At 37.1% G+C, this 27,025-nt stretch overlaps 1 protein-coding gene across 6 annotated transcripts in view; it reads right to left on the bottom strand.

Annotated features, from left to right (window-relative positions):
• The window catches only part of ATRX (ATRX chromatin remodeler), a 308,545-nt gene that overhangs the window by 210,085 nt on the left and 71,435 nt on the right, over positions 1-27,025 (bottom strand). For all 6 annotated transcript variants that reach the window (XM_057719184.1, XM_057719187.1, XM_057719185.1 and 3 more), the window contains one exon: positions 24,236-24,348. In XM_057719184.1, coding sequence (XP_057575167.1) covers positions 24,236-24,348 — 113 coding nt within the window. The remainder of the gene's footprint in view (positions 1-24,235; positions 24,349-27,025) is intronic.

Below are 27,025 nucleotides of genomic sequence, written 5' to 3'. Positions count from 1 at the left end.
GATGCATAATAGGAAATTTCTGTACTTTCCACTCAATTTTTCTGTGTACCCAGAACTGTTCTAAAAATTAAAATTTATTTTTAAAAACTCTTAACAAAGGAAACTTCCTCAACAAACTACAAAATACACACAGGTAACATCATACTTAATGGTAAAAGACTGAATATGCTTTCCTTCTAAGATCACAACAAGAGAAGGAAATCCTCTCTTACCACTTCCATTTAACACCGTAATGGAGATTTCAGTCAGAGCAAGTAAGCAAAAGAAAAGAAATAAAAGGCAACCAGACTGAAAAGAAAGAAGTAAAACTGTCTTTGGAAACAACATTATCTTGTATATAGAAAGTCCCAAGGAATCCACTAAAAATATTAGAACTAATAAATGAGTTCAGAAAGGCTGAAGGATATGAGAACGATACACAAAAGTCAACTGTATTTTTATACACTTGCAAAGAATGATCTGAAAATAAAATTAAGAAAGCAATCCATTTATAATACCATCAAAAAGAATAAAATGCTTAGGAATAAACTTAACAAGAGAAGTTAAAAATTTATACTCTGAAAACTACAAAACATGATTGAAAGAAATTAAAGATTTAAATCAATGTTAAAACAGTGCATGATCATGAAATAGAAGACAATGTTTAGGTGGCAATACTCCCCAAAGTGACCTACGGTTTTTAAAAAAAAGGCAATCCCTGTCAGAATCTGACTTGACTTCTTTGTAAAAACTGACAAACTCATTTTAAACTTCATGTAGAATTAAAATGGACCCAGCATAGTCAAAACAACCTTCAAAAGGAAAAAAAAAAAATCTAACACTTTGAGATTTTAAAACTTAGTGTAAAACAACTATAATCAGTACAGTGTAGTACTGGCAAAAAGACAGACATAAGGATCAGCTGGAAAGAAATGAAAGTTCAGAAATAAACCCATATATCAATGGTCAACTGATTTTCAACAGGATGCCAAGACCATTCAATAGGGAGAGAATAGTCTTTTCAACAAACGGTACTGGCACAACTGTGTATCCACACACAAAAAATTAAGCTGGAGACCTGTCTTACACCATATACAAAAATTAACTTTAAATGCATCAAAGACCTAACTATAAGAGCTAAAACTAGAAAACTCTTTGAAGAAAATACTGGGGTAAATCTTTGTGACCTCAGATTTAGAAATAGATTCTTAGACATAGAACCATAACTATGAGCAACAAAAATAAAAAACAGAAACACTGGACTTTATCAAAACTAAAAACATTTGTGCTTCAAAGGATATCATCAAAAAAATTAAAGAAATTCATTCATATACACAACAAAATGCTATTCAGCCTTAAAAGGGAAGAAAATTTTGATACATGCTACAACACTGATTAACCTTGAAGGCATTATGCCAAGTAAAAAAAGCCAGACACAAAAGAACAAATACCGTATGGTCCCACTTAAATGAGGTTCCTAAAACAGTCACATTCATAGAGAAAGAATGTAGAATAGTGTTTGCCAGCGACTAGGGGTAAAGGGGAAGTTAATGATTTTAATGGGAAGAGTGTTTCAGTTGGAGAAAATGAAAAAGTTCTGGAGATGGACAGTTACACAACAATGTGAATGTACTTAATGCCACAGAACTGTATACTTAAAATTGGTTAAAACAGTAAATTTTATACTATGCATATTTTATCATAATAAAAGTCTAGAATATATAAAGAACTTTTATAAATAAATGACAAAAAGACAAACACCCAATTAAAAATGAGCAAAGGCTCTAAACAGATAATTCTCCAAGGAATATATACAAACTATCAACAAGCACATGAAGAGATGCTCAACATCATTAAGCCATCAGGCACAATGAACACCAAAACCATAATAAGACATGACCTCATATGTACTAGGGATGACTAAAATTAAAATTTAAAAGTCAGATAACAACCACCATTGGCATGCATGCAGAGAAATCAGAATCCTCATACATTGCTAGGGGGAAGCTGCAATGGTGCAGCCACTTTGGGAAACAGTTTGATACTTCCTCAAAAGGTTTAACAGAGTTACCATGTAACTTGGCAATTCCACTCCTAGATATACAACGAGCAGAAATGAAAATATATGGCCACACACAAACTTGTTCACAAAGGTTTATGGTAGCATTATTGACAACAGCCAAAATGTAAAAACAAGATGTTATTGTCCATTAACGAATCAAACAAATGTGGTATATCCACATAAAAGAGCGTTATTTGGTCATAAAAAGAAACGAAGTACTAATATACACTACAACATAAATACACCTTGAATACATTATACTAAGGGAAAGAAGCCAGTCACAAAGAACAACATGTAATAGAATGCCATTTATAAGAAAGTCTGAAGTAGGGAAACATATAAAGACAAGAAAGAAGATTAAAGAGGGCAGACAGCAGTATCAAGCAGTATCAGCAGTATTTCATCTTGTGGAACTGAAAACCACAGCCACAGAAAGATAGAGAAAATGAAAAAGCAGAGGACTTTGTACCAGATGAAGGGACAGGATAATACCCCAGAAAAACAATTAAATGAAGAGGAGATAGGCACCCTTCCAGAAAAAGAATTCAGAATAATGATGGTGAAGATGATCCAGGACTTTGAAAAAAGACTGGATGCAAAGATCGAAAAGCTTACCAAAGACCTAGAAGAATTAAAGAGCAAACAAACAGAGATATGCAACACCATAACTGAAATGAAAAATACACTAGAAGGAACCAATAGCAGATTAACTGAGGCAGAAGGGCAAATAAGTGACCTGGAAGACAGAATGGTGATCATCACTGATGCGGAAAAGAATCAAGAAAAAAGAATGAAAAGAACTGAAGACAGCCTAAGAGGCCTCAGGGACAATGTTAAACACACCAACATTCACATTATAGGGGTCCCAGAAGGAGAACAGAGAAAGAAATGACCCAAGAAAATATTGGAAGAGATTATAGTTGAAACCTTCCCTAACACGGGAAAGGAAACAGCTACCCAAGGGCAGGAAGTGCAGAGAGTCCCAGGCAGGATAAACCCAAGGAGAAACATGCCAAGACATATCGTAGTCAAACTGACAAAAATCAAAGACAGAGAAAAGTTATTAAAAGCAACAAGGGAAAAACAACAAATAACATACAAGGGAACTCCCATCAGGTTAATAGCTGATTTCTCAGCAGAAACTCTGCAAGCCAGAAGGGAGTGGCATGATATAATTCAAGTGATGAAAGGGAAGAACCTACAACCAAGAATACTCTACCCAGCAAGGATCTCATTCAGATTCGATGGAGAAATCAAAAGCTTTACAGAGAAGCAACAGCTAAGAGAATTCAGCACCACCAAATCAGCCCTACAACAAAGGCTAAAGGAATTTCTCTAAGCGGGAAACATAAGAGAAGAAAAGAACCTACAAACACAAAAACAAAACAATTAAGAAAATGGTCATAGGAACATATATATCGATAATCACCTTGAATGTAAATGGACTAAATGCACCAACCAAAAGACACAGACTGGCTGAATGGATACAAAAACAAGACCCATATATATGCTGTCTACAAGAGACCCACTTCAGACCTAGGCACACATACAGACTGAAAGTGAGGGGATGGAAAAAGATATTCCACGCAAGTGGAAATCAAAAGAAAGCTGGAGTAGCAATACTCATATCAGGTAAAAGAGACTTTAAAATAAAAAATGTTACAAGAGACAAGAAAGGACACTACATAAAGATCAAGGGATCAATCCAAGAAGAGGAGATAACAATTATAAATATATATGCACCCAATATAGGAGCACCTCCATACATAAGGCAAATGCTAACAACTATGAAAGAGGAAATGCAAAGCAGAAATAGAGACACAGATGTAGAAAACAAACACATGGACACCAAGTGGGGAAAGTGGGGAGGGTTGGGGAGGAATGAATTGGGAGATTGGGATACCAAATTGTACACTCTAAATATATGCTGTTTATTGTCTGTTAACTGTATCTCAATAAAAGTTCTTAAAATAAGAAAGAAGATTAGTGGTTGCTTAAGGCTGGGAGTAGGGGGTGATACCTAAATAGTACAGGGTTTCTTTTTCAGGTGATAATAACGTTATAAAATTTACTGTCATGATGGCTGCATGTATCTGTGAACATAGTAAAAACTACTGAATTGTACACTTTAAACTGGTGAATTGTATGGTAAGTAAATTATATCTGAATAATAGTGTTAAGCAACAGGAAAAAGATGGCGGAGGAGTAGGACGAGGCAATCACCTTTCTCCACACAAATACATCAAAAACACACCTACTTGGCGAGTGGCTCCTGGAGAACACCTTCTGAATGCCGGCAGGAGACATCAGACCAACAAAAAGGCAAGAGAATTTTCCACGTAATCAGGTAGCACAAAGGAGAAAAGAGAGAAGAGAGACAAAGAATCCTGAGCAGACCAGCCCCTCTGGGAGGAAGCTGTGAGGGGGGAAGGCTCCCACACACAGGGGAGCCCCCTCACTGGTGGGGAAGGATACAGGGAGCCTTGGAGCCCCCAGAAGACAGAGCAACAGGAGGTCTGCCAAGGGCAGAGTAGAGAGATACCCACACGGAGGAGTCAGGTAGCACTCCCCAGCCAGAGAAGCTAATCTGCTCACCCACGGGGGTGGTGGGACTGGGCACCAAGGCTTGGGCTTTGGAGAACAGACACCAGGAAGAGAGCTGGGGCTGGCTTCATGAGAACAGCCTGGGGGCAGGTACGCCAGCAAGCTAGCAGGGAGTTTGGGGAAAATCCTGGGCCAGACGGAGAGGCAGGGGACTTTTGTTTCAGAGTGCCTGGAAGGAGCTTCCTCCTCCATGAACTCACAAGCTGTGAAGCAGTGCGATACAAGGCTGCAAGATCGAAAAGCCCACCTCCCACGCTGAGCACCCGATCGGCAGCTGCTGGATCACAGACCAGCTGCCCCGCGCCCCTGCCCACACTACGCACAGCGGGGTCCCACCAAATGCCTGCCCACTTGCCTGCCACCCTGCTCCCCTGCCCCGCTGCTGCACCACTGTCCCATGGCCACTCACCCACAGCAACCAAGGGTGCTGTGTGTAAGGCAAGTTATTGGCCACACCCTCCCGGCAGCAGGGGAAGCCCACCAACAGCAAGGATCCCACAGTCAGGACCAACTTCCCTGGGAGAATGCACAGCATACCTCAGGTTCACAATGACCTCTGCCTATGCAACCAGTCCTGCAGATTTCAGTTAGACTGCCATATCCCTCCCTATCCCCAACCTGAAGTTGCAAGTAAGCCCCAATCACCCTCTTTCATCCCCTCTTCCCTGGGTGGAAAATCGACTCCTGAGAGCAACCCACACGCATAGTAGAGACCAAAACCAAAAACGGATCCCTGAGGACTGCAGGACCAAAGAAGGGAAAGACAAACAGCTGCAGGAGGAGCAGATTTCATGCCCACAATAGGCTTCAAAGAACCTGCATCTGTGGATCACCTGAATAAAAGAGTGTTTCCACAACAGAAACTGTAGACATAGGGGACAACTGGGGACTGTGGGGACAAATACACACAGGACTAATACCAGATGACAGTCTGAGCTCTCCACAGCGCTCTCCACAGCAGGTGCAGAGCCATACCTAGAAGTACTGGAGGTCTTCTTGGTATGCGTATCGTGTTTCTGATTTTAGGCATTTGTTAGTTAAGTTTTTACTGTATATATTTGTATGTGGATTTGCTTGTAATTGGTATGAGTACTCTCTTCTTTTCTCTGTTCTCTTTTTCTCTTCTCTTAGGTTTCTTTTCCTCTTCTCTTTTTGCAAGTGCAAGTGTGCACATCTCCCTGTGTGATTTTGACTGATTAGAGTTGCTTTTACCACGAATACTGGGGATCTGTCTGTCCTTTCCCCTTATTCCCTTTTTTCTTCCTTTTTTTCTTTGCTCACCTTTTACCTCCTTTTTCGCTGTGCCGTGCAGCTTCCATAAGGTCTTGGTGCCACGGCTGGGGGTCAAACCTGGACCTCTGAGACAGCAGAGTGGAGTCCAGGACATTGGACCATCAGGGAACAACTGACTCCATGGAATATTAATCAGCAAGTGCTACCCCAGACTTCTCATTCTCAACACCAAGCTCCAAATCCAACCAAAGGCCAGCAAGTTCCAATGCTTGACACCTCAAGCCAAACAGAACAGAGATAAGAGGAATTTCCACTAGGCAGCATAGGGAAAGGAGACAGCAAATACTTTAAATTACACAATATGAGAAAACAAAGAAACACCTTGCAGGCAAAGGAGCAACATAAAAACCCACAAGACCAAATATATGAAGAAGAAATTAGCAAACTGCCTGAAAGAGAATTCAGAGTACTGATAGTAAAGATGATTCAAAATCTCAAAAACACAATAGAGAAAATACAAGAAACATTTAATAAGAATCTAGCAGAACTAAAGAGCAATCAAAAAGTAATGAACAACAAAATAACTGAAATTAAAAATACTCTAAATGGTATAAACAGCAGAATAACTGAGGCAGAAGAATGAGTAAGTGAGTTGGAACATAGAATGGGGGAAATAACTGCCACAGAGCAGAAAAAAGAAAAAGAATGGAAGACAGTCTGAGAGACCTCGGGGATAATATTCAGCACACCAACATCTGAATCATAGCCATCCCAGAAGAAGAAGAAAAAAAGAAACGGTCTCAGAAAATATTTGAGGACATTATGATGGAAAACTTCCCCCACATGTGAAAGGAAATATTAAAACAAGTCCCAGAAGTGCAGAGCCCCATACGGAATAAACACAAGGGGAAACTCACCAAGGCACATATCAAACCAACGAAAATTAAACACAAAGAAAAAATATTAAAAGCAACAAGAGAAAAGCAACAAATAACATATAAGGGAAAACCCATAAGGATAACATCTGATCTCTCTGCAGGAACTCTGCAGGCCTGAAGGGAATGGTAGGAGATACTTAAAGTCTTGAGAGAGAAAAATCTATAGCCAAAAATAACCTGTCCAGCAAGAATCTCCTTCAGATTTCATGGAGAAATCAAAAGCTTTCCAGACAAGCAAAAGTTAAGAGAATTCAGCACCACCAAACCAGCCTTACAACAACTGCTAAAGGAACTCCTCTAGACAGTAAACACAAGAGAAGGAAAAGACCTACAAAAACAAACACAAAACAATTCAAAAAATGGGAATAGGAACATATATATCAATAATTACCTTAAATGTAAATGGATTAAATGCTCCAACTAAAAGACACAGACTGGCTGAATGGATATAATAACAAGACCCTTATATATGCTGTCTACAACAAACCCATTTCAGACCTAGGGACACATACAGACTGAAAGTAAGGGAATGGAAAAATATATTCCATGCAAATGGAAGTCAAAAGAAAGCTGGAATAGCGATACTCATATCAGACAAATTAGACCTTAAAGTAAAGACGATTACAAGAGACAAGGAAGGACACTACATAATGATCAAGGGATCAATCCAAGAAGAACATATAACAATTGTAAATATCTATGCACCCAACACAGGAGCACCTTAATACATAAGGCAAGTGCTAACAGCCATAAAAGGGGAAATCAACAGTAGCACAATAATAGTAGGAGACTTTAACACCCCACTAACACCAATGAACAGATCATCCAAACAGAAAATAAATAAGGAAACACAAGCTCTAAATGAGACATTATACTGTCTTGACTTAATTGATATTTATAGGACAACCTATCCAAAAACTACAGAAAAAACTTTCTTCTCAAGTAGACACAGAACATTCTCCAGATTAACCACACCTTGGGGCATAAATCAAGAATTGAAATCATATCAAGCATCTTCTCTGACGACAATGCTATGAGACTAGATATCAATTACAAGAAAAAAACTGTAAAAACTACAAACACACGTAGGCTAAACAATACAATATTAAACAACCAAGAAGTCACTGTGGAAATCAAAGAGGAAATCAAAAAATACCTAGAAAAAAATGCCAATGAAAACATGACGACCCAAAACCTATGGGATGCACCAAAAGCAGTTCTAAGAGGGACGTTTATAGCAATACAATCCTACCTCAAGAAACAAGAAAAATTTCGAATACACACCTTAACCTTACACCTAAAATAATTAGAGAAATACAAAAAAAAAAAAAAAACCTCAAAGTGAGAAGGAAAGTAATCATAGCAATCATATCAGAAATAAATGAAGAAATGAAAAACAATAGCAAAGATAAATAAAACTAAAAGCTGCTTCTTTGAGAAGATAAATAAAATTGATAAATCATTAGCCAGACTCATCAGGAAAAAAAGGGTCAAGATGCAAATCAACAGAATTAGAAATGAAACAGAAGTAACAACTGACTCTGCAGAAATATAAAAGATCGTGAGAGACTACTACAAACAACCATATGCCAACAAATTGAACAATCTGTAAGAAATGAATAAATTCTTAGAAAAGTACAATCTCCCAAGACTAAACCAGGAAGAAATAGAAAATATGAACAGATCAATCACAAGTACGAAAATTGAGACTCTGATTAAAAATCTCCCAACATGTCTTAGAGGGCCAGTACAGGGAGAGCGGGAGGGAGTCGCGGGAGGGAGTCGCAGGAGGGAGGGGACATGGGGATATATGTATAAATACAGCTGATTCACTTTGATGTACCTCAAAAGCTGGTACAAGAGTGTAAAGCAATTATTTTCCAATAAAGAGCTTGGGGAAAAAAAAAAATCTCCCAAAAAACAAAAGCCCAGGGCCAGATGGCTTCACAGGTGAATTCTATCAAACATTCAGAGAAGAGCTAACACCTATCCTTCTCAAACTCTTCCAAAATATAACAAAAGAAGGAACACTCCCAAACTCATTCTATGAGGCCACCATCACCCTGATATACCAAAACCAGACAAAGAGGTCACACAAAAAGAAAATTACAGGCTAATATCACTGATGAATATAGATGCAAAAATCCTCAACAAAATACTAGCAAACAGAATCCACCAGCACATTAAAAAGAACATACACCAGGATCAAGTGGGGTTTATCCCTGGAATGCAAGGATTCTTCAATATACGCAAATCAATCAATGTGATACATCACACTAAGAAATTGAAGGACAAAAACCATATGATCATCTCAATAGATGCAGAAAAAGCTCTTGACAAAGTTCAACATCCATTTATGATAAAAAATCTCCAGAAAGTGGGCACAGAAGGAAGTTACCTCAACATGATAAAAGCCATATATGACAAACCAACAACAGCCAACATCATTCGCAATGGTGAAAAACTGAAAGCATTCCCTCTAAGAACAGGAACAAGACAAGGCTGTCCACTCTCACCACAATTATTCAACATAGTTTTGGAAGTTTTAGCTACAGCAGTCATAGAAGAAAATGAAATAAAAGAAATCCAAATTTGCAAAAAAAGAAGTAAAATTGTCATTCTTTGCAGGTGACATGATATTATACATAGAAAACTCCAAAGATGCTACTAGAAAACTGCTAGCACTAATCAATGAATTTAGTAAAGTAGCAAGATACAAAATTAATGCACAAAAATCTCTTCCATTCCTATACACTAACAAGGAAAGAGCAGAAAGAGAAATTAAGGAAACACTCCCATTTACCACTGCAACAAAAATAAAATACCTAGGAATAAACCTGCCTAAGGAGACAAAAGACCTGTATGCAGAAAACTATAAGACACTGATGAAAGAAATCAAGATGATACAAACAGACAGAGAGACATACCATGTTCTTGGATTGGAAGAATCAACATTGTGAAAATGATTGTACTACCCAAAGCAATTTACAGATTGAACACAATCCCTATCAAATTACCAATGGCATTTTTCACAGAACTAGAACAAGAAATTTTACAATTTGTATGGAAATGCAAAAAAACCCCAATAGCCAAAGCAATCTTGAGAAGTAAAGACGGAGCTGGTCGAATCAGGCTCCCTGACTTCAAACTATGCTACAAGGCTGCAGTGATCAAGACAGTATGGGACTGGCACAAAAACACAACTATAGATCAGTGGAACAGAATAGAGAGTCCAGGGTTAAACCCACGCACATATGGATACCTTATCTTTGATAAGGGAGGCAAGAATATACAGTGGAAAAAAGACAGCCTCTTCAATAAGTGGTGCTGGGAAAACTGGACAGCTACATGTCAAAGAATGAAACTAGAACACTCCCTAACACCATACACACAAATAAACTCAAAATGGATCTAAATGTAAGGCGAGACACTATAAAACTCTTAGAGGAAAACACAGGCAGAGCACTGTATGACATAAATCAAAGCAAGATCCTTTTTGACTCATCTCTTAGAATGGAAATAAAATCAAAAGTAAACAAATGGGGTCTAATGAAACTTAAAAGCTTTTGCACAGCAAAAGAAACCATAAATTAGATAAGAAGACACACAGGATGGGAGAAAATATTTGCCAACAAAGCAACAGACAAAGGATTAATCTCCAAAATATACAAGCAGCTCATGCAGCTTCATACCAAAAAATCAAATAACCCAATCCAAAAATGGGCAGAAGACCTAAATAGACATTTCTCCAAAGAAGACATGCAGATGGCTAACAAACACATGAAAAGATGCTCAGTATCACTAATCATTAGAGAAATGCAAATCAAAGCCACAATGAGGTATCACCTCTCAGCAGTCACAATGGCCATCATCAAAATATCTAGAAACAACAAATGCTGGAGAGGGTGTGGAGAAAAGGGAACCTTCCTGCACTGTTGGTGAGAATGTAAATTGGTACAGCCACTATGGAAAACAGTTTGGAGGTTCCTTAATAAACTAAAAATGGAATTACCATATGACCCAGCAATTCCACTATTAGGCATATACCCAAAGAAAACCAGAATCCAAAAAGAAACATGTACCATAATGTTCATTGCAGCACTATTTACCATGGCCAGGACATGGAAGCAACCTAAATGCCCATCAACAGATGAATAGATAAAGAAGATGTGGCACATATATACAATGGAATATTACTCCACCATAAAAAATAATGAAATTGAGTTATTTGTAATGAGGTGGATAGACCTACAGTCTGTCATATAGAGTGAAGTAAGCCAGAAAGAGAAAAACAAATACTGTATGCTAACTCATATATACGGAATTAAAAAAAAAGGTACTGTTGAACCCAGTGACAGGGCAAGAATAATGATGCAGATGTAGAGAACGGACTTGAGGACACAGTGTGGGGGAGGGCCAAGGGGAAGCTGGGACGAAGTGAGAGAGTAGTATTGACATATATACAGTACCAAATGTAAAACAGATAGCTAGCGGGAAGTTGCTGCATAACATACGGAGATCAACTCGATGATGGGTAATGCCTTATAGGGCCAGGACAGGGAGAGTGGGAGGGAGTCGCGGGAGGGAGGGGATATGGGGATATATGTATAAATACAGCTGACTCACTTTGGTGTACCTCAAAAGCTGGCACAAGAGTGCAAAGCAATTATTTTCCAAGAAAGAGCTTGAAAAAAAAAATGCAACTATCATATGACCCACCAACTGCACTCCTAGGCATTTATGGAAGAGAAATGAAAATTTATGTTGACACAAAAACCTGCAGACAAATGTTTACCAGCACCTTTATTTGTAGTAGCCCAAATCTTGGGTCATCCCAGATGGCGTTTAACAGGTAAATGGTTGAACAAACTGTAGTACATATATACCACAGAACACTAAATTGCAATAAAAAGGTGAGAACTATTGACATATGCAATGACCAGGCTGAATCCTAAGGGAATTACGCTAAGAAAAAAAACCTAACCCCAAAATATCATATACTATAGGATTCCATTTATTGAACATGTTTAAAATGAAAAAAATTTAGAAATGGAGGATAAATTAGTGATTTCCAGGTGTTAGGCACACGTAGGAGTACAGGTAGGGAGTTGAGCATGATTATAAAATGGCAGGATGAGGAATCTGCATGTTGACTGGGGTGGTGGATACATGAATCAACTCAAGTAATAAAATTGTACAGAACTTAACAAAACACAAAAGTACAAGTAAAACTGAAGAAATGTGAATCAGATTGGTAGATAACAATAATGTGGTTAACTGACAACACACTTCTGTAAAAAGTTGCTATTTTGAGAAACTGGGCAAAGTATATAAAAGCTGTGTGTTACAACTGAACGTGAATCTACATTCATCTCAATAAAAATATCACTTTAAAGAAAAAACTCAGAGAACTAGGGGATGGGAACTACCTCAACTTGATAGAATATTTACACAAATCTTATACAGGAACCATCATACTTAATGATTAAATAGTTGACCCCTTTCCCACTAACATCAGAAACACCAAGAGGATGTCTGCTATCTTCATTCTTCTTCAACATAATAATGGAAAAAACAGAAAGTCCTACCCAGCATAATGAGGCAAGGAAAGGAATTAAAAGGCACAGAAATGGAAATGAAGAAATAAACGTGACCCTATTTGCAGACAACCAGATTAGGTAGAAAATTCCAATAAATCTAAAAGATGAAAAAGAAGCTACCTAGAGTAAGTTCCTAGGATACAAGGTCGACATAAAAAACATAACTGAATTCCTGCAATGAACAACTGGAGTCTGAAATTTAAAGACCAGGGAATTTAAAATAGCACCCCCAGACTTCCCTGGTAGTGCAGTGGTTAAGAATCCGCCTGCCACTGCAGGGGACAGGGGTTCAATCCCTGGGCCAGGAAGATTCCACATGCCAAGGAGCAGCTAAGCCCATGCACCACAACTACTGAGCCTGTGCCCTAGAGCCCACAAGCCACAACTATTGAGCCTGCATGCCACAACTACTGAAACCCACACACCTAAAGCCCATGCTCCACAACATGAGAAGCCACCACAAAGAGAAGCTCACACACCACAACAAAGAGTAGCCCCTGCTCACCACAACGAGAGAAAGCCCGTGTGCAGCAATGAAGACCCAATGCAGCCAATAAATAAATTTTAAAAATTAAATAAAAAAATAATATAGCACCCCCAAAATGAAATAATTAGGTAAAAATGTATCAAAGTATGTGCAAGATTATGTATGTGCAAGTATATGGCTAACTACAAAACACTGGGCCAACTGAGAGTTTTTATCAACATTTTTTTCTCTGACTAAGGTTAAGCATTCCTATTCTTTACATGTATTTGGTTGATAACTACACAAAGTTATTGGGGAAAGGATCTGAAGAGCAAGTGTCATGTAAACTTTTTATTTTTCAATGTTTTCAGACTGATAAATTCTATTAGACTATCATGAAATTTAGTGACACTACCACAGCTATATCTAATCTGTTAAGTACAAACAGTTTTAGAATTTCAAATTGGTTCTTTTTTACAATTTCTATGTTTGTACTGAGGTTTCTTATCTGTCCATTCATCATAAATGTGTTTGCTTTATTATACTAAAGCACAGTTGCAATAGCTATTTTAATATTCTTGTTTGCTAATTTCAACATTTGAGACATATGCGGATTGTCTCCATTGATTGCCTTTCCTTTTGAGCACGGGTCACAATTCCCTCCTTTTATATCTGTCCAGTACTTCACACTGGATACTAGACATTTTTAAAGATACAGTGAAAACACTGCATGCCATTAAAGTTGATTATTTCTGTTAAGAGCAGATAGTCAACTTACCTGAAATCAAACCCCAAAATATATACCCTCTAGTGTAAGCAGCTGAAAGCTTCATCCTGTTCTTTTAGCCTTAACTAGGCTGCCTCAAATCTGGGCTGCACTTGTGATTCAACCAGATATGGTAAGAGTTTTTGCAAGTTCTGGAGCTCCCAAACTGTAGCTCCCTTCTAGGCAGGATCTCCCCCTTCATTTACTAAATCTGCTGTGGTCTCTCTTAATTCCTTTATGCCTCATCAAGAATGCAGGTTTCTATCCAACTCTTGTATTTTAATTGAAGTATAATTAACATATTAGTTTTAGGTGCACAACATAGTGATTAAATATTTTATGTTACAAAATGACCACCTCTACCATCTGTCACCATACAGAGTTATTACAATACTGTTGACTATGAATTCTTCTTTAAATGTTTGATAGAATTCACCTATGAAGCCATCTGGTCTTGGATTTTTGTTTGATGTAAGTTTTTTGATTACTAATTGAATTTTATTAGTAATCAGTCTGTTCAGATTTTGTATTTCTCCATGATTCAGTCAAAAGATTGTATTTTTCTAGGAATTTATCTATTTCTTTGATGTTGTCCAATTTGTTGGCATAGTAGTCTCTTATAATTCCTTGCATTGATGTGGTGTAAGATGTTACTTTTCCTCTTTCGTTTCTCATTTTATTTATTTCGGCCCTCTCTTTTTTTCATGACGACTCTGACTTCAGGCTTTTCAATTCTGTTTATATTTTCCAAAAAAAAAAAAACAAACTAGCTCATAGTTTCATTGCTTTCCTATTATTTTTTAGTCTGTGTTTCATTTATTTCTGCCCTGATCTTTATAGTTTCTTTCCTTCTACAAACTTTGGGTTTTGTTTGTTCCTCTTTTTCTACCTCCTTTATATGTAAAAAAAGCATGATCCTCAAAAAGAAACCTATAAATTGGACTTCCTCAAAATTTAAAACTTTTGCTCTGCAAAAGATCCTGTTAAGAAGAAGACAAACTATCAGTTTCATTATTTCCAGTCTGACCGTTATTATTTCCTTCCTTTTACTAAGTTTGTGCTTATTTTGTTCTTCTAATTCCTTTAAGTGTAAAGGAATTATTTTTTTTTTTAATTTGAGATTTTTCTTGTTTCTTGAGGTAGGCCTGTATCACTATGATCATCCCTCTTAGAACTGCTTTTGCTGCATCCCATAGGTTTTGGAAAGTGTTGTCTCCATTTAATGTGCCTCAAGGTATTTTTTAATTTCCTCTTTGATTTCTTCATTGATGCATTGGTTTCGCAGTATTTTGTTTAGTACCCCAGCTTTCCTTTTGCATGGAATATCTTTTTCTATCCCTTCAGTATCACTCTGTTTGTCTTTAGATCTGAAGTGAGTATCTTGTAGGCAGCATATAAATGGGTCTTATTTTTTAATCCATTCAGCCATCTCTGTTTTGAATGGAACATTTAGTTAATTTATATTTAAAGTGGTTATTGATAAGTATGTACTTATTGCCATTTTGTTAATTATTTTCTGCTTGTTTTCATAGTTTTTCTCCATTCCTTTCTTCTCTTGGTTTCTTCCCTTGTAGTTTGATGATTTTCTTTATGTTTGGGTTCCTTTCTCTTTATTTTTTATTTATCCTATTGTAGGTTTTGCATTTGCAGTTACCATCAGGCTGATCCACACACAGACAAACACAAACACACACACACATCAATTTAATTTAAGCTAATGGTTGATTAAGTTCAAATATATTCTAAAAGTACTACATTTTTACTACCCCTCCCAACATTTTGTTTCTGACATATTTTACAACTTTATATTTTGTGTATCCCCTAACTACTTATTGTAGTTATAGTCGATTTTACTACTTTTGTCTTTTAACCTTCCTACTAGCTTTATAAGTGGCTGATTCACTGCCTTTACTATACATTTACCTTTACCGGTGAGATTTTTTTCTTTCATATACTTTCTTATTTCTAGCTATTGCCTTTTCTTTTCCACCTTAAGAAGGTGCTTTAACATTTCTTGTAAGGCCATTTTAGTGGTGCTGAACTCCTTTAGGTTTTGCTTATCTGGGAAAATATCCATCTCTCCTTCAATTCTGAATGATAACCTTGCCAGGTAGAGTGTTCTTGGTTCGAAGTTTTTTTACTTTCAGTACTTTAAATATATCATGCCACCCCCTTCTGGTTTGCAGCGTTTCTGCTGAAAAATCAGCTAATTATCTTATGGGGTTTTCCTTGTATATTATTTGTTGTTTTTCTCCTCTGCCCATGTAATTGTCTCTTTATCTTTTGCCATTTTACTTATATGTCTTGGTGTGGATCACTCTGGGTTCATCTTGTTTGGAACTCTCTGTGCTTCCTGTACCTACATGTCCATTTCCTTTCCCAGATTAGGAAAGTTTTCAGATATTTCTTTAAATACGTTTTCTGTCCCTTTCTTTCTCTCTCTTCTCCATCTGAGAACTCTACCCCTACTATGAGAATGTTAGTACTTCTGATGTCCCAGAGATCCCTTAAACTCTCATTTTTTACACTTACACCAATGGACAGATCATCCAGACAGAAAATTAATAAGGAAACACAAACTTTAAATGACACAATAAATCAGCTTGCTTTAATAGATATCTATAGGACATTACATCCAAAAACAGCAGATTACACATTCTTCTCAAGTGCACATGGGACATTCTCCAGGATAGATCACATTTTGGGTCATAAATCAAGCCTTGGTAAATTCAAGAAAATTGAAATTGTATCAAGCATCTTTTCTGACCACAATGCTATGAGATTAGAAATCAATTACAGGAAAAAACTGTAAAAAACACAAACACATGGAGGCTAAACAATACGCTACTAAATAACCAACAGATCACTGAAGAAATCAAAGAGGAAATCAAAAAATACCTCGAGACAAATGACAACGAAAACACAACGATCCAAAACCTATGGCATGCAGCAAAGGCAGTTCTAAGAGGGAAGTTTATAGCAATACAATCCTACCTCAAGAAACAAGAAACATCCTAAATAAACAGTCTAACCTTACACCTAAAGAAACTAGAGAAAGAAGAGCAAACAAAACCCCAAGTTAGTAGACAGAGAGAAATCATAAAGATCAGAGCAGAAATTAATGAAACAGAGACAAAACAATAGCAAAAATCAATAAAACTAAAAGCTGGTTCTTTGAGAAGATAAATAAAATCGATAAACCTCTAGCAAGACTCATCAAGAAAAAGAGGGAGAGGACTCAAATCAATAAAATTAGAAACGAAACAGGAGAAGTTACAATGGACACCGCAGAAATAAAAAGCACCATAAGAGATTACTACAAGCAACTATATGCCAATAAAATGGACAACCTGGATGAAATGGACAGATTCTTAGAAAGGTATAACCTTCCAAGACTGAATCAGGAAGACATAGAAAATATGAACAGACCAATCACCAGTAATGAAATTGAAACTGTGATGAAAAATCTTCCAACAAACAAAAGTCCAGGACCAGATGGATCCACAGGTGAATTTTATCAAACATTTAAAGAGCTAACACCCATCCCTCTCAAACTCTTCCAAAACATTGCAGAGGAAGGAACAATCCCAAATTCATTTTATGAAGCCACCATCACCCTAGTACCAAAACCAGACAAAGATGCTACAAAAAAAGAAAATTACAGACCAATATCACTGATGAATTTAGATGCAAAAATCCTCAACAAAATACTAGCAAACATAATCCAATGACACATTAAAAGGATCATCCACCATGATCAAGTGGGGTTTATCCCTGGAATGCAAGGATTCTTCAATATACGCATATCAATCAATGTGATACACCATATTAACAAACGGAAGGATAAGAACCACATGATCATCTCAATAGATGCAGAAAAAGCTTTTGACAAAATTCAACACCCATTTATGATAAAAACTCTCCAGAAGGTGGGCAGAGAGGGAATCTACCTCAACATAATAAAGGCCATATATGACAAACCCACAGCAAACATCATTCTCAATGGTGAAAAACTGCAAGCATTCCCTCTAAGATCAGGAACAAGACAAGGATGTCCACTCTTGCCACTACTATTCAACATAGTTTTGGAAGTCCTTGCCACAGCAAACAGAGAAGAAAAAGAAATCAAAGGAATCCAAATTGGAAAAGAAGAAGTAAAACTGTCACTGTTTGCAGATGACATGATACTACACATAGAAAATCCTAAAGATGACACCAGAAAACTACACGAGCTAATCAATGAATTTGGTAAAGTTGCAGGATACAAAATTAACACACATAAATCTCCTGCATTTCTATACACCAACAATGAAAGATCAGAAAGAGAAATTAAGGAAACAATCCCATTCACCATGGCAACAAAAAGCATAAAATACCTAGGAATAAACCTAACCAAGGAGGTAAAAGACATGTACTTAGAAAACTATAAGACACTAATGAAAGAAATCAAGACACAAACAGATGGAGGGACATACCATGTTCTTGGATTGGAAGAATCAACATTGTGAAAATGACTATACTACCCAAAGCAATTTACAGATTCAATGCAATCCCAATCAAATTACCAATGGCATTTTTCACAGAACTAGAACAAGAAATTTTACGATTTGTATGGAAACGCAAAAGACCCCGAATAGCCAAAGCAATCTTGAGAAGGAAAGAAGGAGTTGGGGGAATCAGGCTTCCTGACTTCAGGCTATACTATAAGGCTACAGTGATCAAGACAGTATGGTACTGGCACAAAAACAGAAATATAGATCAATGAAACAGGATAGAAAGCCCAGAGATAAACTATGGTCAACTAATCTATGACAAAGGAGGCAAAGATATACAGTGGAGAAAAGGCAGCCTCTTCAATAAGTGGTGTTGGGAAAACTGGACAGCTACATGGAAAAGAATGAAATTAGAACACTTCCTGACACCATACACAAAAATAAACTCAAAATGGATAAAAGACCTACATGTAATGCCAGACACTATAAAACTCCTAGAGGAAAACATAGGAAGAACACTCTTCGACATAAATCACAGCAAGATCTTTTTTGATCCACCCCCTAGAATAATGGAAATAAAAACAAAAATAAATAAGTGGGACCTAATGAAACTTCAAAGCTTCTGCATAGCATAGGAAACTATAAGCAAGACGAAAAGACAACCCTCAGAATGGGAAAAAATATTTGCAAATGAATCAACAGACAAAGCATTAATCTCCAAAATATATAAATAGTTCATCCAGCTCAATATCAAAAAAACAAGCAACCCAATCAAAAAATGGGCAGAAGACCTAAATAGGCATTTCTCCAAAGAAGACATACGGATGGCCAAGAAGCACATGAAAAGCTGCTCAACATCACTAATTATTAGAGAAATGCAAATCAAAACTACAATGAGGTATCACCTCACACTGGTTAGAATGGGCATCATCAGAAAATCTAGAAACAGTAAATGCTGGAGAGGGTGTGGAGAAAGGGGAATGCTCTTGCACTGTTGGTGGGAATGTAAATTGATACAGCCACTATGGAAAACAGTATGGAGGTTCCTTGCAAAACTAAAAATAGAACTACCATATGACCCAGCAATCCCATTACTGGGCATATACCCAGAGAACATCATAATTCAAAAAGACACATGCACTCCAATGTTCACTGCAGCACTATTTACAATAGCCAGGACATGGAAGCAACCTAAATGTCCATCAATAGATGAATGGATGAAGACGATGTGGTACAAACATACAATGGAATATTACTCAGCTGTAAAAAGGAATGAAACTGGGACATTTTTAGAGACATGGATGGACCTAGAGACTGTCATACAGAGTGAAGTGAGTCAGAAAGAGAAAAACAAATGTTGTACATTAACACATATATGTGGAGTATAGAAAAATGGTACAAATCAACCGGTTTGCAAGGCAGAAATAGAGACACAGATGCAGAGAACAAACATATGGACACCAAAGGGGAAAGTGGGGAGGGTTGGGGGGGATGAATTGGGAGACTGGGAGACCAAATTGTACACTCTAAATATATGCAGTTTATTGTAAAAAATAAACAAATAAAAAGTTAAATAATAAATAAATAAATAAATAAAATGTAAAAAAAAAATTCATCTTTTTTTCTATTCTGCTTAGGTGACTTCCACTATTCTGTCTTCCAGATCGCTGATGTGTTCTACTGTATAATCTAATCTGCTGTTAATTTCCTCTATTATATTTTCCATTTCATTTATTGTGTTCTTCAACTCTGACTGGTTCTTTCTTGTATTTTCTAACTCTTTGTTGAAGTTCTCGCCGTGTTCCTCCATTCTCCCTAGTTTGGTAAGCTTCTTTATGACCATTTCTTTGAATTCTTTATCAGGTAAATTACTTATTTCCATTTCATTAAGATTTTTTTTCTGCAGTTTTTTCTTGTTCTTTCACTTGGAACATATTCCTCTGTCCGCATTTTGTTTGACTTTGTGTTTCTTTCTATACATCAGGCAAAACAGGTACCTCTCCTGGTCTTAAAGGCATAACCTCAGTTAAGAGCATCCCCTTTGTAGTCTGCATGTGCCAGGCAGCTTTGGTAGGCCAGCTGGAGCCTAATAAGTCATGGGCCACGGGGGGTCCTGGGGCACTGTACACTTGGGCTGCCTTGGCAGGACGACTATAGCTTGTGTGCCCCAAGGGTATCCTAAGGCAGCCTTGGCAGGTCAGCTAGAGAACCTGGACTACATTCCCACTCATGCTATCAAGGTGAAGGGGGAACCCCAAAAATAGTACTCTCTAGCATTTTCAATACCAGAGAGAGTTCCAGCAATTTCCTGCCCATGTAGCAGCCACTCTAGGGTTAGTAAATAGATTTCTGTCACATACAGTCGAGGTCCCCTTTAAACCACCATTTTTCCTCTGTTCCCCAGGGCAGGCGAGTCTGCACACAGGCCCCTTAGTGGTATCCCTCCCCACTGATGTACAACCCACTGAAGTGGGATTCCCATCAATACTATGTCTCTGTTTCTCCTACCAATCTCTATGTGCCTTTGTATCATTTGTTGTGCAGAAACTATTTAATCAGGCCTCAGTTTTTCTGCAAGAGGCATTGCTCTTTGTATAGCCGTAGATTCAGTGTGGGGAGAGGGGAGATCAGGGTCTTCCTACACCACCATCTTGCACCAAATGCTGAGTTTTATGCTAGTTCAATCTTAGTCACAAGAAGGCTATCAGAAGTAATGAGGTTGCAAGCTCACAAAGCATATCCAGAAGGAGAGAGTTATCCAAGTCTTAACCTCCACTGATGGAGCTAACTGGCACCTTTCCTAAGGAAAAAAAAAAGGCTTAACAATTGGGAATTCAGCCATTAATGCTTCTTTCTTCCATGCGTTGACTCTACTCCAGTTCGTGTCTGCTTTGTGTCACTGTTCAGTTCCTTCACATTATTGTTTTCAGTATTTTGGCCTGAATTTATAATTGGTATCTGTAAGAAATATCTGTTTATCCATACAGAGCTACTCTGCCATTACCAGAAGCAGATCTCCCCAACTAACAACTGAATATAGAACTGTGACAATATAATTTCATTAAAAAGACAAAAGGAACTTTAAGCAAATATTTAACACTAGTTAGGTTTCTTTACTGTGATGGTTTGGTTTGCAAATTTGAAACTACATGGATACAATGAAGACAGATCAACTGAGTATATAAATTGAGGATAATGGGAGTCACCTTTCTGCTCCAGTAAGAAGTCAAATTACGAAAAGAGGAAGACTAGAATGATGTCTGTAGTCCAAATTAAAATTAAAAGTATCAATATAAATGCATGAAAATATAACACATATACTGGCTTTCTGTGCTAAAGGGCCTGGAAGCAAAGACATCCTGGTGGCAATGAGGACATCATACACCCAGATATTGCTTTCTAAATATCACATCCCAGTAAAAGGAATCAGAACTCCTTGCATAAATAACTGATTCCAGGGCTGGGGAAGGGACAGTACAAAGTAAATAACAAACATCTTATGAGGGCACAAAGTAAGAAAGTGCTCAAGGTTGATGAAGACCTGTGAAACGGTCTACAGGAACCATACAAAAGGGGTTCCCACTAGCCAATACTGGTACAATTCGAATATTAAAATAATGACAGTAAGAAAATGTTCATGGGAAAAGAAAAAAATATTAGGATATACTAATATAAACAATGAACAGAGAGCACAAAAATATAAACTTCTCCCTTATAGTAATATATCAACTAAAAGATAGGAGGAATGATAGATTAGAACATCACCATTTTGAACCAATCATAGTAACATATAATTGAGCCAAGAATCATGAATAGATGTGTTGTAGGCAGAATTTCTAGGAATGGCCCCCAAGATTTCATGACCCCTAATCATCAGAACGTGTGAATGTCAGGAAATAGCACTCCCATGGTTTTGCTATGTAAAATGGCACAGCTGACCTTAAAAATGGGAGCTCCTTGGGGAGAGGTGAGAAGGAGAGGGCCTAATCTAACCACATGATACCTTTAATATAGAAAAATGACTCCAGCTCATGGCAGAAGGTGCAGAAGAAGCAAGCAAAAGGGTAAGTCAGAGAAACTCAAAGCATGAGTAAGACACAATGTGCTACTGCTGGCTTTGCAGATGGAGGGGGCCATGTGAAAGGAAAATAAGGAACTAAGAGGATCCTGACCAATATTCAGCAAGAAATGGGGACTTCATACCTACAACCACAATGAACAGAATTATGTCAACAACTTGAATGAGAATGGAAATGGATTTTTCCAGAATATCTCCAGAAAGGAATATAGTCTTACTGACACTTTGACTTAGGCCTTGTGATTCCCTGAGCAGAGCTCAGCAAAGCCAAACTGGACTCCAAATCAACAGAATGGTGAGATAATAAATTTGGGTTGTTTTAAGCTGCCAAGTTTGTGGTAATTTGCAATAAAAAACATAAAAGCTAATTTTTGATGATGAAAAGAATACCTAAGTACTTTCAAAGTAATCTTCAACAAATTACTTATTAGTTACATAGGAATAAATCATAACTTTATAGTAGCTTAATCTAGAAAAACAACCATAACCAAATAACCTAAGTTAATATCACGAATAAAGGGGGAAATTACATCACGTGCCTTGTGATATTATGCATGGACAAGAACACAATGCCACTTACATGGCAATCCTGCCAAAAATTTAAAACCTCAAGCTAATTATAACTAATCAGACAAAGCCACATTGAGGGACAACCAACAAAGTAATATATCTGTACATTTGAAAAATTTCACAGTTCCAGCTTGTTTCAGTTTTGAAAAGGCTAAAGACCAAATAACCATATACAATGTGGAATCTTCAACTGGATCCTAGATTTAGGGGGAGAAAGGTTACCTATGAAAACACTGTTGGTGCAATTTATGAATTAAGACTAGGGACTGTGATTTAGATAAAAATACATATTTCATTTTATCCAACTATTTATCCCTCCCATTGTTATTCATAATTTCATATATTTTGGCGTCACCATTTCAAATTATTTTCCTTCTGATTTAAGAAAACCCTTTAGTATTTCCTCTAGTGTAGGTCCGCTGACATCAAGTTCCCACTTTTTATCTTTATTCCACCTTCACTTTCGAAAGATGTTTTCACTCAGTAGACTTCTAAGCTGGCAATTATTTTCACTTAGCACTTTAAATAAATCATTTCTTTGTCATCCAGCTTCTAACATTCCTGTTGTCAAATGAGCTATCAGTGTTACTGTTGTTCAGAAACATTCAACATGCGAAAAGCAATGACTTTTTTCCTCTGGCTGCTCCTAAGATTTTTCTCTTTGTTTTCGTTCTTCAGGAATTTAATTATGATATTTTTAGTTGCAGTTTTCTATTTATCCTGCTTGGGGTTCACAGTGTTTCTCATCAATCTACGGCTTGATGTCTTTCTTCACTTTTAGAAAATGCTCAGTGAATATCTCGTCAAACTCAGCTTCTGACCCATTCTCTCTGTTTTCTCCTTCTGGGACTCTAATTACACATATGGTTGAACTTTTCACTGTGATCTACCACTCATCATACTTCTTGTACATATTGCACTTGTGTGCAAGTACGTGTGTGTGGGTGTTGTGTGTGCATATTCACCTCTTATATACATAGCTCCCCATAAAAACCACAAAACAAATGATTGTCATCATCACACAATAAAAGATACTTTTAAAAGTGAAAAAGGGAGGTAGAGAAGAGACTTTTTTTATTAAAAACATATATGTACCAAATCTACTCAGAGAAGTTATCAAACAACATAAAAATGTAACTCATATGACATGAATAACTTCTAGGATAATATATTTCTGTACTATTCCCACTCCTTCTAATACTACCTATTTTCAACAGTTAACATTCATCACCCACCTCTACAAAACATTTCTATTACACACAAAACCTTAAGAGTAGGCTTCTCTAAGCACCTATAACCATAAAACCTTACATTTTTTACTTATCTGAATTAAAATCTCTAATATCAGATATTATCTAACTACTAGATACACAGGAGCATAGGTGCACCTCCTTAAAAATATATGGGAAATAGTCTAGAAGATATTGCCATCCTTTTTCAATTTACCTGTGCTTTGGCTCATCACAAGTCTTGGAGGAGAACTTGTTTCTTCAGATTCTTCTGATGAGTGTGCCAGAAAGTCATGAAGCTTCTGCACCAATGTATTCAACTTGCTTTCACTGTTAAAAAAAATTTTAAGAAATTCCTAACTTACCAGGTCATATATTAAATTAAACATAAAGTTTAACAAACTGAAAATATATCTACGTTGTAAGTGGCCTGAAATAATGCATACTTAAAATAAAAATTAAAGAACAAAATGAATTTTCTTTATTTCACCAAGGATATGAAAGCATGACTAACAAAATCTACCTGTACACTTATCCACAATCAAAGTATAATTCAAGGACTGTAATAAACCATAATGAAAAAGAATGTATATATATGCATATATGTATAACTGAATCACTTTGCTGTACACCTAAAATACAACACTGTAAATCAACCATAATCCAATATAAAATAAAAATTTTAAAAGAAGTATAATTCAAAGAGTGTAATAATCATAATAGAAAATATGAAAAATAATGCATATATATATAACTGAATCACTTTGCTGTACAAAAGAAATTAACACAGTGTTGTAAATTAACTATATGTGAATAAAATAAATTTAAAAATAAACCAAAAAAGTAAAAGTCAAGGAAATTGCTGGTAGTATGAGATTCTGCTTTACATGATTTAAAATAATAATCCAGTAATTTATCAAATATATTTCCTGAGCAATTACTCTCTGGAATCCTTCAGTAGTTTTTTTTTTTTTTGCTTATTACTCTATTTTCTGCATAGAACAGAATAAATGTATAAATGACAAACACTAAGATGAATAAAATATAGAACAGGACCTAGCAGAGCTCACAGATTCTCATGGAAATATTTATGTAACTGAATTACTACAGCATATCCTATTAAGTTATATATTTGGTATATCTGTAATGCAACAAACAGGGTTATAAAAGCTTAAAAGTTTGAAATGCAGAAAATAAACATATACCCCATTTCTAATAAAAGATTTCCTAAATTTAAAAGCAAGAAGGATAAAACTGATTTCACTAAAATTCAAAACTTCCGTGTATCAAAAGATTCCACCAAGAAAGTAAAGACACAACCCACATAACTGTGGACAACTATTTTCAAATTATATATATGAAAAGCCATTAATATCCTTTTATACAATATATACTCTTTTAAGAATAAAAAGAATTCTTACAATTAAACAGCAAAATGAAAAACTTGATTTTAAAATGGATTTTAAAGAACTTAAGATATACAACAACTCAACAACAAAAACCCAAACAACCCAATCAAAAAATGAGCAGAAGAGCTAAATAAACATTTCTCCAAATAAGACATACAGATGGCCAGCAGGCACATGAAAAAATGCTCAACACCACTAATTACTAGAGAAATTCAAATCAAAATTACAATGAGGTCCCACCTCAGACCGGTGAGAATGGCCATCATTAAAAAGTCTACAAATAACAAATCCTGGAGAGCATGTGGAAAAAAGGGAATCATCCTACCCTGTTGGTGGGAATGCAAGTTGGGAATGTTCCCACTGTGGAAAACAGTATGGACGTTCCTCAGAAAACTAAAACAGAATTACCAAATGATCCAGCAATCTTACTCCTGGGCATATATCAGCAAAACTATAATTCTAAAAGATACATGCACCCCGATGTTCACAGCAGGACTATTCACAAAAGCCAAAAGGTGGAAACAACCTAAAATGTCCACTGACAGAAGAATGGATAAAAGAAGATGCAGTGCATATATATAATGAAATACTACTCAGGCATAAAAAAGAACAAAATAATGTCATTTGTAGCAACATGGATGCAAGCACAGATGATCATACTAAGTGAAATAACTCAGAAAGAGAAAGACAAATATCACATGATATCGCTTATATGTGGAACCTAAAATATGACAGGGAGGAAAAAGATGGCAGCAGAGTAGAAGGATGTGGAGTGCATCTCTCTCCACAGATGCATCAGGAATACATTCAAAGATGCAATAATTTCCACAGAAATCTGGCTAAACACTAGCAGAGGACCTTGAACACCACAAAGGACTGCAAAGATCCCAACATAAGTGGGTAGGACAGAGAGGGAATAAAATAAAAGGAGAAAGAGGAGGAAAAAAAAGGAAAGGGACAGGTCCTACACCCTGGGGTGGGGGGAGGTGAAACAAAGGAGAGATTGCCAAATTCGGGGAAACTCCCCTTACCTGACAGGGAAACCCCCTATCCAATGGGGACTTTGACTGGGTCAGAAGGGAGGCATTTGGGACTGTCCAAAAAGGGTGAAGTGGCTGACCTGTGGCAGATGGGAAAGAGTGAGAAGCACACAGAGGTTCTGAACCACAGCTCTGCATTCCTGGACTGAAATGTGGGTTCACAGCTGTACAGGGCGTCTGGGAGCTGGAACATGGGAACCGGAGAACTGGTTCAGGGTAAGAAACATTGTTGGCTGTGGGGAAACGGACTGAGGGGAAAGAAGGGAAGAACTTTGCAATGGAGAATGCCCACCATGGAAAACTGGGTGGCCATGGAAGTGACGCACTACTGCTGCCTCACAAGCAGGGGAGGAGCAGCCACTGTTGTAGCCTCTCATTCAGTGCCTGCGACAAACAAAGGGAAGCCCCCTCTCAGCTTGGCTGTCACAGTCGAAAAGGAATAGAGGACTTCCTAGGTGGTGCAGTGGTAAAGAATCCACCTGCTGATGCAGGGGACACAGGTTCGAGCCCTGCCCTGGGAATATTCCACGTGCCACAGAGCAACTAAGCCCGTGCACC

Source organism: Hippopotamus amphibius, chromosome X (genome assembly GCF_030028045.1).
Source record: "Hippopotamus amphibius kiboko isolate mHipAmp2 chromosome X, mHipAmp2.hap2, whole genome shotgun sequence".
In the NCBI taxonomy this organism is placed as follows: domain Eukaryota; kingdom Metazoa; phylum Chordata; class Mammalia; order Artiodactyla; family Hippopotamidae; genus Hippopotamus; species Hippopotamus amphibius.
Note: the sequence above shows the minus strand (reverse complement) of the source record. Positions and strands in the feature narration are given on the sequence as shown.